Source organism: Nicotiana attenuata, chromosome 2, assembly GCF_001879085.1.
Source record: "Nicotiana attenuata strain UT chromosome 2, NIATTr2, whole genome shotgun sequence".
NCBI classification, from domain to species: Eukaryota; Viridiplantae; Streptophyta; class Magnoliopsida; order Solanales; family Solanaceae; genus Nicotiana; species Nicotiana attenuata.
Window position 1 is genome coordinate 92460010 of NC_031990.1, and position 16855 is coordinate 92476864.

At 38.1% G+C, this 16855-nt stretch overlaps 1 protein-coding gene across 1 annotated transcript; it reads left to right on the forward strand.

The window, feature by feature from the left end:
* Nucleotides 4713–11316, forward strand: LOC109222200. Its single transcript, XM_019386582.1, has 4 exons — nt 4713–5309; nt 5549–5912; nt 5959–6298; nt 11022–11316. The coding sequence occupies exons 1-4, from the start codon at nt 4713–4715 to the stop codon at nt 11314–11316; spliced, it is 1596 nt and encodes a 531-aa protein (XP_019242127.1).

Sequence of the window (16855 nt, forward strand, 5' to 3'; positions counted from 1 at the left end):
AATTCATTAAAAATATGCATCAATTAATATGGGTATCATGATAAATTATGCGCTTCATTTGTTATTTTTTAAGGGGCATGCAAAGTCTATAGTGGACAAGTAAAAATGAACGTAGGGAGTATAAAGAAATTAATCGATCGTCAAATTCGTAAAATGTGACTGATCAGAGTACCAGATCGGATGCTGAAAATCAGTAGGCCGAAGTCAGATTTTGTTCAATACAATATACGGGGTTTTGGTTGTAGCTTATAGCCTGTTTGGCCAAGCTGCAAAAATCAACTTATTTTGAGAAGTATTTTTTTTCAAGTACTTTTGGTGAGAAACAATTTGTGTTTGGCTAATTAATTTGAAAAACACTTCTGAGAAGTAATTAGTGTTTGGCCAAGCTTTTAAAAATTGCTTCTAAGTGTATTTTTCTCAAAAGTGCTTTTAGAGAGAAACTACTTTTTTCTGCTTCTCCAAAACTACTTCTGCTTCTCCTAAAAAGCACTTTTTTTCTTCTTCCAAAAGCTTGGCCAAACACGTCAACTTTGAAAAAAAAATCACTTTTTAAAAAAATAAGTGCTTCTAGGATTGGAGAAACTTAGCCAAATAGGCTATTAGTAGTTGCAATTTCACGTTGCTTCTATTTTTTTTGGTTAAAAGGATAATATTATGTATAACTATGCATCACTACAAAATGTAGACTTGTCACGGGCAACAGAGTCAGAAGTTTTTTAGCTATTACAATAAGAATTAAGTAGAAGCGGATCCATAATTTGAAAGTGGCAGGATATTATTATCGAATAAAAATTTGAGCAAATGTCAGAATCAGAACTGAACCTAGGGAGTGTACTAAAAGCCAAGTTGTATCCCTTAAAACGACCAATGCAGCTGCTTATGATGAATCTTTGGATGCCAATCAAAATGTATACTCCCTCTTTCTCAATTTATGTGATTTCCGTTAAAAAAAGAAGACCTCTTTCTAAATTTGGAAATACCTAAACTAAAAAAAACCTACCCCCCCCCCCCCACGTGTGAGGAAAGAGAAGCTCTGGCGACTGGCGATTTGAGACGACAGAAGCTCGAAGCTTTTTGAAGCTCGTTAATCGCTTCTCCGGCCACTGGCCAGCCTCCTCCTGAGGTTGGTCAGTCCTCAAACACCTCCCCACAGCCCCCCAACCTATATCTAACCCTAATCCAATCCAGAATTATGCGCAATTACTACAACCCAAAGCATTGAATGCGCCCATGCAAACCCTAGCAAAACTGCCCGTCAAAACTGTGGAGTTTCTTCATGGTGAGCCTGTTATCAAGTGGAAGAAGCAAGAAGTTAAACAATCCATCATCCAACAAGGTTTGTAATTAGCTATTCTTTTGCAAATTTTCGTATGGTAAACTTGTCATTAATGAATTGTATAAGGTTATTCCTATTCAATGTGAATTGAAAGGAGCTTGTTCTATTGGGTTAATAATCATGTGTTAATAATTCTCTAATTGCTTGAAGACTATGTTCATCTACTGTCTAAACCTGCATTCTACCTCAAAGCACAAGGTGATATGTGGCAGATGAGGTGTACCAAGTGGAATCCATGGTGGAAATCTAATGAAGAGATCCCTGTAGCTGTAGCATGGATTAGTTTTCCTGAATTGCCACCAAACTTCTTTGGTAAGGAATGTGCAGTGGGGAACCCTCTACATGTGGTTCTTGCAACTCAGAATGGTACTAGACGTAGCTGTGCCAAGGTAAATGTTGAGGTTAATCTACTAACTAAGTTCCCTCAACGTATTAAGATAGTTGAGGAAGAAGATGAAACTGGACCTGAGGAGTTCAAGTGGATAAGGATTAAGTATGATTATATGCCCAAATATTGTAGAACTTTCAAGAAACAAGGCCATAATGAAGTTGACTGTTGGGTAATTCACCCAGAATTGCACAAGAGCCATGAGGACAAAGAAGAGGAACAAAATGCTGGAAAGGAATTAGTAGGTACTGCTGCTAATTCAACTAAGGTTTTGTCAAGTGGCAAAGTGGTTGGTAAGCCAATTACTAATCATGCCAAGAAGGAATGGATGCAAGCAAGGATGAACAAATACCAACGAGATAATAGGGGTCACATTACTAAAGACAAACAAGGAAAGGAAGATGACAAGGGTAAAGGGAAGGCCAAATTTGAGGAAGTTGTAACCAAGAACAAGTTTAATGCACTAGAGGTGGAGGAAGTTCATCATCCTACTCTACAGATTACTGAAGGTGAAGGTGAAGATCATGGGAATGGTAAGAAGAAGGAACAAGGGGAAAAACAATCCAAGAAGCATCAGGAGAAGGAAAAGGAATCCAATTCCGAATTCTAAGCCCTAATCCTACTGCTACTGGATTAGGGTAGCTGGGAAAAAGGGAATCCTAATCCAGCTAGAGAAGAGATTCAAGAGGAATTAAAGCGTTTCAAAAAGAAGCAGTTGAGAAGGTGTTAGATAATTAGAATAATGGGAGTCCTACTTTTATCGGGATTCAACCATCAGCTCCTGAAGGTGTTCAAGAATTAGTTAAGGCTAACTCTATTGTTCCTACTGATCAAAGGACTGATGATGGGGCTAATAAAGAATCCACAATCGACTGGGTTCATAGAAGGTTTGGTACTAGCAAGGAGGAGCTAAGGCAACTCAATGTGACCATAAACCAATCTTGTCATGAGATTCCATCTCAAACTTATGGTGATTCTGGGCAGCTGGAGGACTAAAATGGGGTGAATTCTTCAAAACCTCTATGGAGTGATGAAGTTGAGGTCATGGAAGATCAACTGGGCACAACACAGGAAACAGGAGACATGGTAAAGAGGGACAACAATCAGCTGCAAAAATCTGGCAATCCTGAGGAAGCTATAGTCCTAGCAGTCCAAAAACTAGGGTTGATTGTAGTTCGAGTCCTATGATGCAGCAATCAGGGAAATAAATTGGAAGTGGTAAAGGATCATCTATGGAAGCTGAAAATCAAAGTGGATCAAGTCAATTATCATTGAGCAAGAAGAAGGGCAATGGAACCGTAAAACCTAGCAAAACTGGGGAGATTTTGGCTTTTATTGAGGGAGTTCCTGTATATGCATTGGAGAAGGGACTTGATGAGGGTGTTCATATGAAGGTTAGGAAGGATACAGTGAGGTCAGACCAACAGACAGGACATGGGAAAGAGGGTGATGGAATAGTAATTTCTGGGCAGGCTGCTATAGTAACTCCTGGGCTGGGCAGTGTCTATGAGATGAAATTCAAAATGATGCAGGTTGTTGTGTCCTCTATAGAGCAGAACAAGGGGAATGAACATTCTAAGGAACAACTTGAGCAGGCAATTGTACCAAGAGCAACTGGGAAATAGAGGTAGTGCCTATGGAATCTGGCACTGATCAAATCATGCAGCTGCACCATACTGTTCCATTGAAGAATCCTTTGCAGCGTTTACATGATTTAGTTACACAAAATGTGACACCAATTGATGAAGACATATTGAGATAGAATCCAATGGAGGATGAAGGAGATGATGAATCAACTGCAAAAACTTCAAACAAGTGGCTAGGGAAGCTGATTTATCACCTACAGCTAGTGCTAAGGGAGGTAAGAAAACAACGAAGAATCAGAATAAAGAACCTATTCAACCTTCAAGAGTTATGCCAAGGAGGGCAGCTTCTCTATTTAAATGATGATGATCAAAACACTTATTTGGAACATATGGTCTGTGAATACACAGCAGGCCTTTCCTAGAGTGATCAACATGCAGAGGGAACACAATTTCTTCGTAATTGCATTGATGGAGCCTTTTCAAAAGAAGGGATTCATTAACAAATATAGAAGGAGACTACATATGGAGACTGCTTATGCAAACATTAATGGGCAAATATGGCTATTCTTTGATGCAGTGGTGGAATAGGAACTAGTTGAGGATACTAAGCAACAAGTGACAGTGAAAGTGTTTCACCATGACATGGGGCAGCACATGATGATGACATTTGTTTATGCAAAATATTTAGCATTAGAGAGGGTGAAATTGTGGGATCATTTGTATTACTTAGCAAGTGATATGGAGTTTCCATGGTTGGTAGGAGAGGACTTTAATGTAGTGTTACATGAAGACGAGAAGATAGGGGGACTTCCAGTACATCCTCCTGAATATGAGGACTTTGCATTTTGTGTAAACTCTTATGGTCTGTTTGAGCAAGGTCACAAAGGAAGTCCCTTTACATGGTGGAATGGGAGACCTAATGGTGAGTGTATATTCAAGAGATTGGATAGGATCTTTGTAAACTTGCCATTTCAGAACATGTTGCCAACCACTGAAGTTGAACATCTTATTAGAACTCGATTAGATCATGCACCCTTGCTAATGACATGTGGGGAGCAGACTACTAATTTTGTAAAGCCTTTCAGATTTTTGAACTTTTGGACCAAGCGTGCTACATTCATGGATGTGGTGAGGCAGAACTGGGAAGCTGATTTCATAGGGAATCCTTTTTGATGTTCAAGTAGAAGCTCAAGAGGGTGAAGGCAGCTCTTTCAAAATGGAGTAGGGAAATATTTGGTGATATATTCAAGCAATTGGTTATTTTGGAGGACATTGTTAGGGTGAAGGAGATGTTGTTTGAAGAAGAACCTTCTATTGAGAATAGGATTGTGCTTCAAAAAGCTCAATCTAAATTGAAGAAATACTTGAGATTGAGGAGCAGTATTGGAATTAAAAAGCTGGGATGACTTGGCTTGCTGAAGGTGATAGGAATACAAGCTTCTTCCACAATCATGTCAATGACAAAAGAAAGAAATTACAATTGAATGGGATCAAAACTGGCAATGGGGTGTGGATTGATGATCAAGAGCAATTGTCTACAACTGCAGTGGACTTCTATCAAAGACAGTTCACAAATGAAGGTGATGCCTCTGACTTTTCTTTGCTCAATAATGTACCTTCCATGGTCACTATGGATCAGAACTTGGAACTTAGCAGAATGCCAACAAATGAAGAAGTTAGGGCAGCAGTTTTTGAGCTTGCTGGGGAGAGTGCTAGTGGTCCCAATGGATTCACTGGCCTATTTTATCAAACATGCTGGGATGTTATTGGTGCTGACATACACAATATGGTGCTACACTTCTATGGAGGAGCTTCATTGCCTAAATCCATCACTCACACCAATCTAGTGTTGCTGCCAAAGAAACCTAGATTTGAGACCTTTTCTGATTTAAGACCTATTAGTTTGAGAAATTTCATTAACAAGGTCTTGTCTAGGGTGTTACATGATAGATTGGAGAGATTTCTGCCATCTCTAATATCTCCAAACCAATCCGGATCTGTAAAGGGTAGGAGTATATTTGAAAACATCCTATTGACTCAATAAATTGTGACTGACATAAGGTTAAGGGGAAAGCCAGCTGATGTGGTGATCAAGCTTGACATGGCTAAGGCCTATGATAGGGTTCCATGGAAGTACTTATTGCATGTGTTAAGGAAGATTGGATCTTCTGAACACTTCATCAACATGGTGTGAACTTGGTGTCAAATAATTGGTACTCAGTGTTGGTGAATGGGCAGTCCTCAGGGTTCTTCAAGTCTACAAGGGGTGTGAGGCAAGGGGATCCTCTATCTCCAGCTTTGTTCATTCTATTAGCTGAGGTACTTTCTAGGTCTTTGAATAAGCTCTTTGAAGACAAGTCATTTGTGGGATTTGGAATGCCTAAGTGGTCTGATCCTTTAAACCACTTGGCATATGCTGATGATACCATAATCTTTGCATCTGCTCATCCTTCCTCTTTGAGCAAGATTATGTCAGTGTTGGGAAACTATGAGAGGATATCAGGCCAGATGATCAACAAAGATAAGAGTTCATACTACATGCATTCAAATGTTGCTAATGGATTGTTTCAGGCAGTTGGAGCTATCATTGGATTTGCAAGAGGTAAATTCCCCTTCACATACCTAGGATGTCCTATTTTCTACACTAGAAGGAGGAAATGAGTATTATGAGGATCTTATCAAGAAGGTGAAGGATAAATTGCATTCATGGAAAGGGAAGCTACTGTCATTTGGAGGAAAAGCAACGCTCATCACTAGTGTGTTGCAAATTATGCCAATTCATATGTTATCAGTCCTTGATCCACCAAACAACATCCCGGAGCATCTACATAAGATCTTTGCTAGGTTCTTTTGGAGCACAAAGGAAGAAGGGAGGAGCAGACATTGGGCTTCTTGGCAAAATCTTTGTCTTCCTAAAGAAGATGGGGGTCTAGGTTTTAGGTCCTTACATGATGTCTCAAGGGCACTGTTTGCTAAGCTATGGTGGAGGTTTAAGACCACAAAATCTTTGTGTTCTAAATTCATGTGGAACAAGTATTGCAAAAAGGAATTACCAATAGTGGTGCAGTTTAGGGAAGGGTCTCATGTTTGGAGACAAATGCTAAATGCTAGGTGTCGCGCCCCCTTTTCCCCTCCGCGGAGAGGAGTCCGGGTTTCGACATTCATGGAGGTGTAATGACTCATTTCCTTTTGGGAATTGGGTATTGCGTTTTTGAAGAGTCGCCACCTAACAATTTTTAAGGTGCGCTAGGGCATCTACAGGGTTTATCTACAACTACGTTTGATAACCAGAGATAGGGTAAGGGCTTGAAATTATCCTAAGGGGAAGGTGTTAGGCAACCCTCAGGATCCACTAGTGTGGTTCTCGGCCAGACAGTTTTTTGTGAATTTGTGCAATTAGCAAATAGATAAGTAAGGCTCACAGCAGGTGATTTAGGTTAAAATACACAAGCGTTTGAAAAATGATTAATAAAAAAAAGCAAGGTTTTGAAAAGAGTTATAATCTAAGCATGCTTATGAATGTAAAATGGGTCCTAGGTTTGTTTGTAATATGGATCAGATCAGTACAATGCCTGGTAATCACTCCTTAGAAAGGGGCTACGCATGGCATTAGCGCACCGATCATCATATCCATATCTACCCCCCCTCCCCCGGTGAAGGTAATTAAAGCGAGGGTTGGTCTCGATTCTTATTGCATGTTGTTACCCGTCCCTTCCTATTAGTCCCGAAGGTTAGGACTCTTATCCTATAAGAAGGAGGTTCTAGGTAGACCCTCAGGTTTAAAGGCAAAATACTAAGGCGACATACAAAACAGGTAGGACTGCATTTAAAGGGGGAAAACACAGAAAACGAATAGAAAGTTCAGATATACCTCCCCAGATAATGCACATAGACAGCATGACTTATACACAATTAAGGTCTGAATTTAAAATCCTAAAGTAGGGTGTTTGAGTGATAACGTCAGAACCAGATTTATCAGATGACTCAGAAAAGAAATCCGAATCAGGTTTGCCTACTGATTTTAATAGTTGATAATTAAACAAAGGCAGTTCCAGTTTTATTAAAGTTATTACCTAAGGCTTGCCTAGGCGTAAAGCGATATACAACAGTTATCCCAAGTTATTAAGAGCAGTTTGGAGATTATTTTAGCCTAAGAGCATGTTGCTCTAGTTGCAGAGATGGTTACCAATTTTTTTTATTCAGAAGCATCACAATATGAAAATTATTACTTTACTACCTTTTCATGAAACTTGGCGTTTTTAAGCAAAATGCAAACATGATCCTAGAACATGGTATCTAATATGCAAATTGCACAGGTTGTGAAAAAAACAGAATCCCTAAGGCATGATTTCTAAACGTACATAAGAGTTGCAGGATTTTGAAATAACATCCTTTTAACCAGTGTTGTTATTGCCCTAGGAGCAGGATTTCTAAGTGATAAAACATGGACTAATGAATGAAGTGCTGAAGCGAGAAACAAAGGTCCTAAGAGCATGATTTCTAATGCATAATGAATCTTAAACATGGTTTCTATTACACAATTAGGAATATAAACCTAATGACATGCTTTCTACCCTTTAACAACTATATCATGCATATTTCCCCATCCCTTTTCACTAGCGACCCCGGTACTTGTTTACAAATTATTACAGACCATGTGATTGAATTACATAAGAAGAAATAAAAAATAAGAAGTTACAACTATAGGAAGCCTGATTCTGACTTCATCTCTGAGTTACGTAATAAACCACCTCAAATGCTAATATTGTTCCAAAGCTTTTCCTCATACCTGGGTGTGTCAAAGTTCCTAAGGACCTCAAGGGATCCCGGGCAGTGCTCACACCCAGATTGCATAACCAAGAGTAGGTGCAGTGTGGAAAGGGCCAGCCCTTATGTGTCCAGGTTCAGAGGGAGCTCAAGGGTCCCAAAGCAAGGCTCACACAAGAGGGGCAGAACCTAATGATCTAAGAGTGCATGTGAGAGTGCTTGAAATAGTTTTAAAAAAAAACAAAAAAAAGCATGTGTGAGATAAGTTTGTAGGACAGTAGAAGAGTTTTGAAAGGGGGCAAGGGATAGGAGCAACAAAACCACAGAACAAGTTCAGGGAGGGGTACATGCTTCAGCAGTTACAAACAGGGAGTAGGGGTTGGGGACATAGAAGACCCAAAACAGAAACACATAATTAGTCATGAATCAAGTACATTAGAAGACATGCTAGTTGAGGGACACAAGCAGGAACAAGTAAAAATATTTGAACAAAAAAGGGCAGAATTTTAAGCATGTTGGTAAAGCAGTAAACAAAAAGTGCAACAGCATGAGCCATTAAGTCAGTGCAGAAAGAGACAGTGGTCGACAATAAGGGAACACATAGGTTTGAGTTTCATAATTAAAACTAGGGACATACCAGTTGAAGAAGCAAAGTGCAGAAAAAGAAAAGTAAAGCAATCAGAATTCCACAGTCTAGCCTTGGCTTTCAGTCGGCTAGACAAAGCAGGAGCACAAGTAGTAGAGAAAGAAAGAGAGTTTGAACGTGTAAGTGTGTGTTTTGAACTCAGTTGTTCGTGTGTTTAGAGAAGAGAGGGTAGGAATTTATAGCTTTGAAAACGAGTAGAAAATAAGGTAACAAGTAAAGTTTTAACACAAGTATGGAAATAATCACAATCAGAATCCCATTAGTACAAGTACTTCCCTTTAATCAAGGAATTACTGCTTAACGGATAGTAACAGGATAATTAAGGAAAGAAAAATCAATTTGAAGAAGATTGATTTCTGACCATATAAGGGATAGTAAGAATATAGAGTATACAATTGAGTCTAAGTACAAAATATACTTAATTTGGGGAAAGGATTCAGCAGGGGTGAAACAATAAATAAAGGAATGGAAATCAATTAACTTAATCAAACGACTAAAATTAGGGGTTTATAAGAAAACCTTGCAATCAAACCATAACTTGAGAAAATCAAGATCAATCAAGAAGGAATCATGATTCTGCAATTCAGCATATAAATAGAAAAGAATGAACAGGCGTATCAGACATGCAGGGTCAAACATATTGACAGAAAGGAGAAAACTAGATGACCATAGACGTACAGAAGCGACATGAATAGGCTAAGGATTACTCAAAGCATGGTAATCAACAAGGTCAAACAGTCATGGCTCACACATAGGACAAAAATGAAGAAACCAGTCTAACACATAGCAACAGGTAAAGGAGATCGAACCAACACATAGAAACAAGTAAAAAATTAGTATTTAAACTCACAGTAACAAGTGAGGAAAATTTTAGGAAATTAGGGTTTTAACAAAGTTGAGTTAAAAAGCGGTAAGAACTCAGAATCATTCAAGACAAACAAAGAAAAAGGATTTAACCATAAAGAACCCAATCAAAACAGGCATATAAACAAATACAGAAGGACAACTCCAGAACCCCGGATAATCCAAAGATCCTTAGGGTTTTCAACACGATGAGCCAGGTCAGAGAAAACATAAACAAACCATTTAAACATAGTAAAATCATAAGACAATACTGAAAATCAGAGGAGAAATCTTTTAAAAGAGATTTAAGAAAAACCCTAATCGTTAAAGACGAAGAGTCGTTTTGAAAAAATCGGAGAAACCTTTAAGGAAAACACTTAAGAGGTTCAAAACATACACAGATCTAAGACAGATTTGAAGGAAAAATCGGAAAGTCTTTAAAGTTAGGGTTTCGGAGAACCTAGAAAAGTGAGAAAACTTCGAGAAATTACCGATATAGCCGGAAAAGTCACAGATCTTACTCGAACGGCCATGGATGGCCGGAAAATTGCATGGGAAACCATGGGAGGCGAGTGAACCGCTTCTGGTTCACTTGAAGGCCTCAAAGCAGTGACGCATGTTCAAGAGGGAGCCATAAGGCTGGTAGGTGGTGAGACCACCATAGATTCAGGCAAGGAGATGGCCGAAGAAGGTGAGCGAAGTTCATCGGAGAGGAGGGGAGGGGAGAAGGTTCTAGAGAGAACCAGAGATAGAGAGAGAAAGAAGAAAGTCGGTTGAGTGGAGAAGTGAAAGGGTTTGGGGGGTCGTTTGGGTTTAATTTAGGAAGGGGAGCTGCAGACCGTTGATCTGAATGATCAACGGTCCAGATTGAATGATGTAGGTGGGGATCCGGGTTTGGGCTTGGTCCGGTGGGTTTTCAATTGGTTTGGGGTCCGGTTTTAATTAAAAATTGGGCTGGGAAGTTGGGGTTTGATTTAGGCTACAATTGAAATACAAATGGGTTGTTATTTAAATAGTCAGTTTTCCCTTTTAATTTATAAAAAATAGTAAATAGTTTTTCTGAAAAAATAAATTTAAAGTAGTAAAGTTATTTATAGTACATAATTAACAATTAAAAAATATAGGATCCAATTTTATGCGTATAAAACATAATTAAACCTTAAATGCCTAATATTGCAATTATGTGCAATTTAGCTTTAAAAATACTAAATATAATTGTAAAAATATGTAAAAATGGCCTTAGCCATATTTTGGGCATAAATATAAAAATCCAATAGAAGGATTCTCAAGATAATCATCTTGGAAATAATTATTGGGGGTTTTATGGATAAAAGGGGGAAAATAAATCAATTTAAACCTTTAAAAATTATGGAAAAAATAATAAAACACTTGGACATGCTTATGTATGCATATATGTGTTATTTTGTAGTTATTTTGCATATTGAAAATATATAGGAAAAAATTGGGTATCAACACTAGGGAAGAAGTGGAACATGAGATCTTATGGGAATTGAAGAGTGGAACAACTAATATATGGCATGAAAACTTGACTGGATTGGGAGCACTATATCATGTACTGCCTGAAGACTTTCCAATCAATGAAGATCTTCAGGAAGTGGCAGAATTGAGGCAAGGGAAAGCATGCGATGATCAGTTGCTAGATCAAACTTTCAATGAAGAAATTGCTAAACATACTAGGTACAATGTGCACTATGAAGGCAGTGAGGAATACTGGGATATGCCATACTAGATGCCAACTCCTTCAGGAAAGTTCAGTGTTAGCAGTGCTTGGCAAATATTAAGGCATAGGGCTGATCCTAATCAGGAGTTCAAGTTAATATGGATTAAAGATTGTGGAGGCAGAAAATAGCCACTGATGACATGTGGAGGAGGCACGGGCAAATGGTGATGTCTAGTTGTTGGTGTTGTCAGCAGCCCTAAGAGGAATCTATTGAGCATATATTTGTCACAAGTCCTACTGCCTCTAAGGTATGGAACTTGTTCATGGGATCTGCTGGAATTACTGTGCCATTGATTCAATTGAAACAGGTTACAAGGCATTGGTGGTATGCTCAACGTTGTCCAAAATTAAAGCCATTGTTACAAGCAGTACCAGCTACCATCACTTGGGAGCTTTGGAAGAGAAGAAATGCAGGTAAACATGGAGGTTCAGTATCCACAAATAGGGTGATTCATGAAGTCAATAGGACATTGCATCAATTGGCAAGGGTGAGGTATGCTTGGACGTCTAATATTCCATTGTTATGGCCAGACATGATTCAATTCTTTAAAGGCTACAAACCTATATTGATCACTAGAAGAGTAGCATGTCAACTTCCTTTTCATGGATGGTACAAATGCAATACTGATGAGCATCAAAGGGCAATCCTGGTCCTAGTTCCCTAGGATTCTGTGTGAGAAATGATGAAGGTGATGTGTTGTATGCTAGGGCAGCAGACCTGGGGGTGACAACAAAGGTAGCTGAAGCTAAGTCTATTCTTCAAGGGTTGGAATATTATGTGGAGCATGATCTTTACTGTCTCATCTTGGAGACTGACTCATTGGTGATGAAGAAGGTGATAGAAGGGGAATGGGATCCTCCTTGGGTAATTGCACCAGATGTGAAGAGAATTAAGGAGATGAAGGACAACTTCAATGTTATCTTTCAACATGTGTTCAGAGAAGGCAACTCAATGGCAGACTCTATAGCTAACATTGTTTTTTCTTTTGCAGGTACTTCTGAGTTTCACTCATTCTCTGAGCTACCTAGTGCAGGGAGGAAGTTGATCAATTTAGACAAGTCACAAATACCTAATCTTAGGGTTAGGATATCCAAGAGAAGAGCACCTGATTAATGTCCTCACATTGCTTGCTTCTGCACCTACCTGCTTGTTCTTTTGGTTGGTATTAGACTGTATGCTATTAAGGTATTTTCCAGTGGTATTAGCATGGTCACATGCTCATTCTGGAGGTGATTTAATAGTGCACAGGAATTTGACAAGCAGGTAGAGGATGGTGCAGTTCTTTCTACTTCTGATATGTCCAAGTTCTAATGAACTGCATGAACATGTCCATTTGTGTTTCTGGACGTTTTTGAATCACTTCCAGTGGTATTAGCATGTTCTTATGTTCAATCTGGAGGTGGTTTAGCAATGTTCAAAATGGCTAACACACCAAAGGTTCTGGTAGGAATTTCTGTCAGCTTACAAGGTACTTCTTTGCACATGACAAGTACTAGGTCTATTTTGGATTTGCCTGCTTCTGTATTGCATAGTGTTTCATACTGCATAACCTCAGGGTGTTGCTAAGTGGTATTAGCATGTTATCATTCTCAATCTAGGGACACTCTAATGTTATATAGACTAATTAGACCAGGCAGGTACTGCTTTATGTCAAAAATGCACATAGCAAAACCCTAATGAACAGTAGGTCTGTGCTGTGCACAGCCCTATACACGACCCTACTGTTCAATGCATTGTGCACTCTTTCATTGCAGAATAAGCTAAGGGATCAAATCTGGAAATCAATGGTATCAAATGGTGTTCCATTACACATACTTGTAGCTGCAGCTGCACATTGGTTACTATATACTGGATTTCTGTATCAAAACTCATGGTATCTATTAGTTTGTGTATCGTATTGTCGCTTTTCAGTGGTATTAGTGTGTTCAACACTTATTCTGGAGATGATAATGCAGTATGAATGGTAAGTTTGATGAGTGAGAAGATGACAAATTCATTACATTGTCTTGATTTGAATTGATCACATTGGAGCAACATTGAAGATATGAAGATTTTGCTGGTTTCAATTCTGTTTCATTCTAGCCTATGGACTGCACACCCTGGCGCCTGGTGAGAGCTTGATAGGTGTTGCTTGGTATTTGCCATTGGAAATTGGATTCACATACATTGACAGGAGAAGGAAGCATTCAGCTTATCATGTTGTAATAGCTAGTTCATTAGACCTTAGCTTTTCTATTTTTCTAGTAGCTAGTAGCTTCATGCAACTTCTATTTTGTTTTGGACATCTTGTAAGCTTTGGACCATTTTGGAATTTTTTTTATATATTAGCCACTATGCATCCTACCTAGTGGTATATTTGCTATAAAAAAAAAACCTAAACTTAACTTCAAATTATTTCTTAATGAGAAGCTTTTATAGCTACACAAATACTCTGTTATGCTTAACACCATATGTTTCAAATGAATTATAGCCACATAAATGTTATGACATATTTAGAACCACAAATTTAAAAGTCTTTATTTCTTTCTTGAACTCTGTACCCAATCAAATAGGTTCACATAAATTGAAACTGATGGAGCAATATTTATTATACTCCTTCAGTTCACTTTTACTTGTCCTCTATACTAAAAATATATTTTATCTTTTACTTGTCCATTTTAACAAATTAAGAGAAAGATATTTTTTTTCCATTTTACCCTTACCATCAACTACTCATTTCCCAAATTAGTTTCGAAGACTTTTTGAAAAGTTATCATTACTATGGGGATAACTGTAAAATACATACTTTATTTATTTTTTCTTAAAGGAAGTGTAAAGGTAAAAATGAACAACTAAAAGTGAACGGAAGAAGTATAAGATATATATTTTTCCGGAGTTACCCCTGTCCAAAGGGTAGGTCCGCGTCTTGAATTAAGACAACTAGCCATATACTTCTTCCAAAAGGAAATCCTAAAATATCTAACCAAATTAATTTACTAGCAAACATAGGAGGAACTATTAACTTAAATGCAACATTCAAATCTCACCCTGTATCTTCTTGTTTAATTCCCTAGTCACGGACCACTCATATTTTTCGTTATAGGTTCCCCCTCTACCAAAAAAAAAAAATTTTGAAAGAAATAGCGTGTAGTTAGACTCGTATTAATTAAAACTTTAAAACTCAATTTATTTAGGTTAGGACTCATCACTGATACTCAACAATAGTCAGTACTAAGGAGGAGTAAAATCTTAATTAATATTTTAGAACCCCACTCGCTAATGAACTTTTAAAGACCACTTGCTATAAGGGAATGTAAAAATGCATAAGTACCCCCTGATCTATACCCGGATTCCCAACTACACACTTTTTCTTTGAGGGAATCCTATTACCCCCCTAAACTTTTTTTTAAATGGAATTATTTGCACCCTTAACACTGACAACCAAACTCTTGGCAAGTGGTGAACTACACGCGCCCCCACATGTATTTTTAGTTTTTTTTTTATTCTTTCTTCTTTTTCTTATCCTTTTTTCTTATTTCTTATTATTATCATTTTTTTGGTTATTTTATTCTCTTTCTTTTTGTTTTGGTCACCGACGGCATAAAATGGTGGTCGTCGGAATTTCACGAACACCATTTTTCCGGCGAATTTTTTTTTTCGGCGACAAATTTTTATCCCGATCTAAGTGTGTTTTGTTTTATACATATATAATTTTTTCTTGAAAGTATAATTTATGTGTGGGAGGAAGAGCAAAAGAAATAAAAACGTATATAAGCTGAGAAGACTTTTTCCAGTTAAAATTTCAATACATCATTTTTTTTCCGGCATGGAAATGTTTTCCAATGATGAATTTTTTCTCCCCAAATCTGAGTGTATTTTGCTTTGCTTATGAATAGATCTTTTTGAGAGTTTAATTTGTGTGTGAAAAAAAAATGAAAGAAAAACGGTTAGACAAAGTCGCCGGTGAATGAATATCCGCCGGAATTAGAGAAGAAACGAAAAAAAAAAGTAAAAGAAAAAATACAAAGAAAAAGGAAAAGGAAAACGAAAAAAAAGTAAGAAAAAAATGGTAAAAAATAATCGGAAAATCGTTTTTTCTTGCTTCTCAAAGGAAAGTGAAATACACACACTCTGCCATGTCAGCGTTAGAGGTGCCAATAATTTTATTTAAAAAAAGTTTAGGGGGGTAATAGGATTCCCTCAAAGAAAAAGTGTGTAGTTGGGAATCCGGGTATAGGTCAGGGGGTACTTATGCATTTTCCCATAGGGGAATCGTATTCTCTTAATTTACACATTTAAGAACTCGAAGGTATTTCTTTTCTTTTATTTAATTGCTTCTCATGTACATTGTTTACCCTAAAAATTGGATAACAATTAAACTTATAATGTGATTTTAAGGATACGTGATTTCACCTAATACCAATTGATAGATGCAAAGAGTAACGATGGAAACTAACTATAATATAAGGCGAACTAGTGTTTGAACAGAGCCCTCGAGCTTGAATACCCTCGAGCTAGTTGTGCTAGAACAGTCAAGACATAACAAGCTGATAAACAAGAGAATTGTAAATTAAAGAGAGAATATTGTATTGCTTTGATATGCGAGAATGTAAGATGTGTACAAGATGATTCGGGTCCCCTTTGTATAGTAGAGGAATCCTATTTATGGTAAAATTCTAACTACAGAAGTAAATCCCATGATTAACTAGATAACCACCCTTGATTTGATATGTTCCGAGATTTACGCCATGATCTTCGGTCAGTCACGGGGATATCTTGCCTTTCCGTTATTGCGCGTTGCTCGAAGTCCGTGATATTTGGTCTCGATCGCTGCTGACCTCGATCTCGACAGGTACCTCGATCCTTGGACTCGCCACCTCGTCTTCGTGCTCCAGTTTGATCAAATAGCACAATCGAGTAGGCCCGATTTTCATCGTATACAAATAGTTCCCTCGTTTCTTGGAATGTAATGAGAAGAAACGAATTGAGCCTTTGATTTTGAACCTCGACCTATCATGACGTCATCCTTGTGACGTAAGCGGCGGAAGCGTCTCGTCGGTACAGTTCCCAAAATCATTAATGAGTGTCAATTGGCGGTCGGCCACCAGTGCATCTGAACCGTCGTCGTGAATCCTTAAATAGGTCTTCTTCTCAACTCCTCAAACTTTAATTTGAATTTTTCTTGTACTAATCTTCAAAATACTTTTGAGTTATTCAAGTCTATCTGCAAATCTTCAAAGATTTTCACATCCTTTAAGCCTTCCCGTTCTGCACAGTCTCCTAAACTTCGTTACCAATCCTTCCTCAAAACACCAAACCTCATCCTTCTCTTCCCTCTTTCAACTTATAGAGATGGCAAAAATATCCAAAACCATTCCTTAGAAAGAAAAAGCTTCTTCGTCGCGGCTGGCCGGTGATAAAATGCTGGTGGACCCATGCCCTAAGGAGTGTGTTCCCGGGGGGAGGGGGGTGTGATCTTACTTCCGACTTCAAAGTCGAGAAAACTTCCTCTGTCCCTAGCCGGTGTGAACCAATGTCAAGATACATGTGCTCGATAAGTGAGAGTGA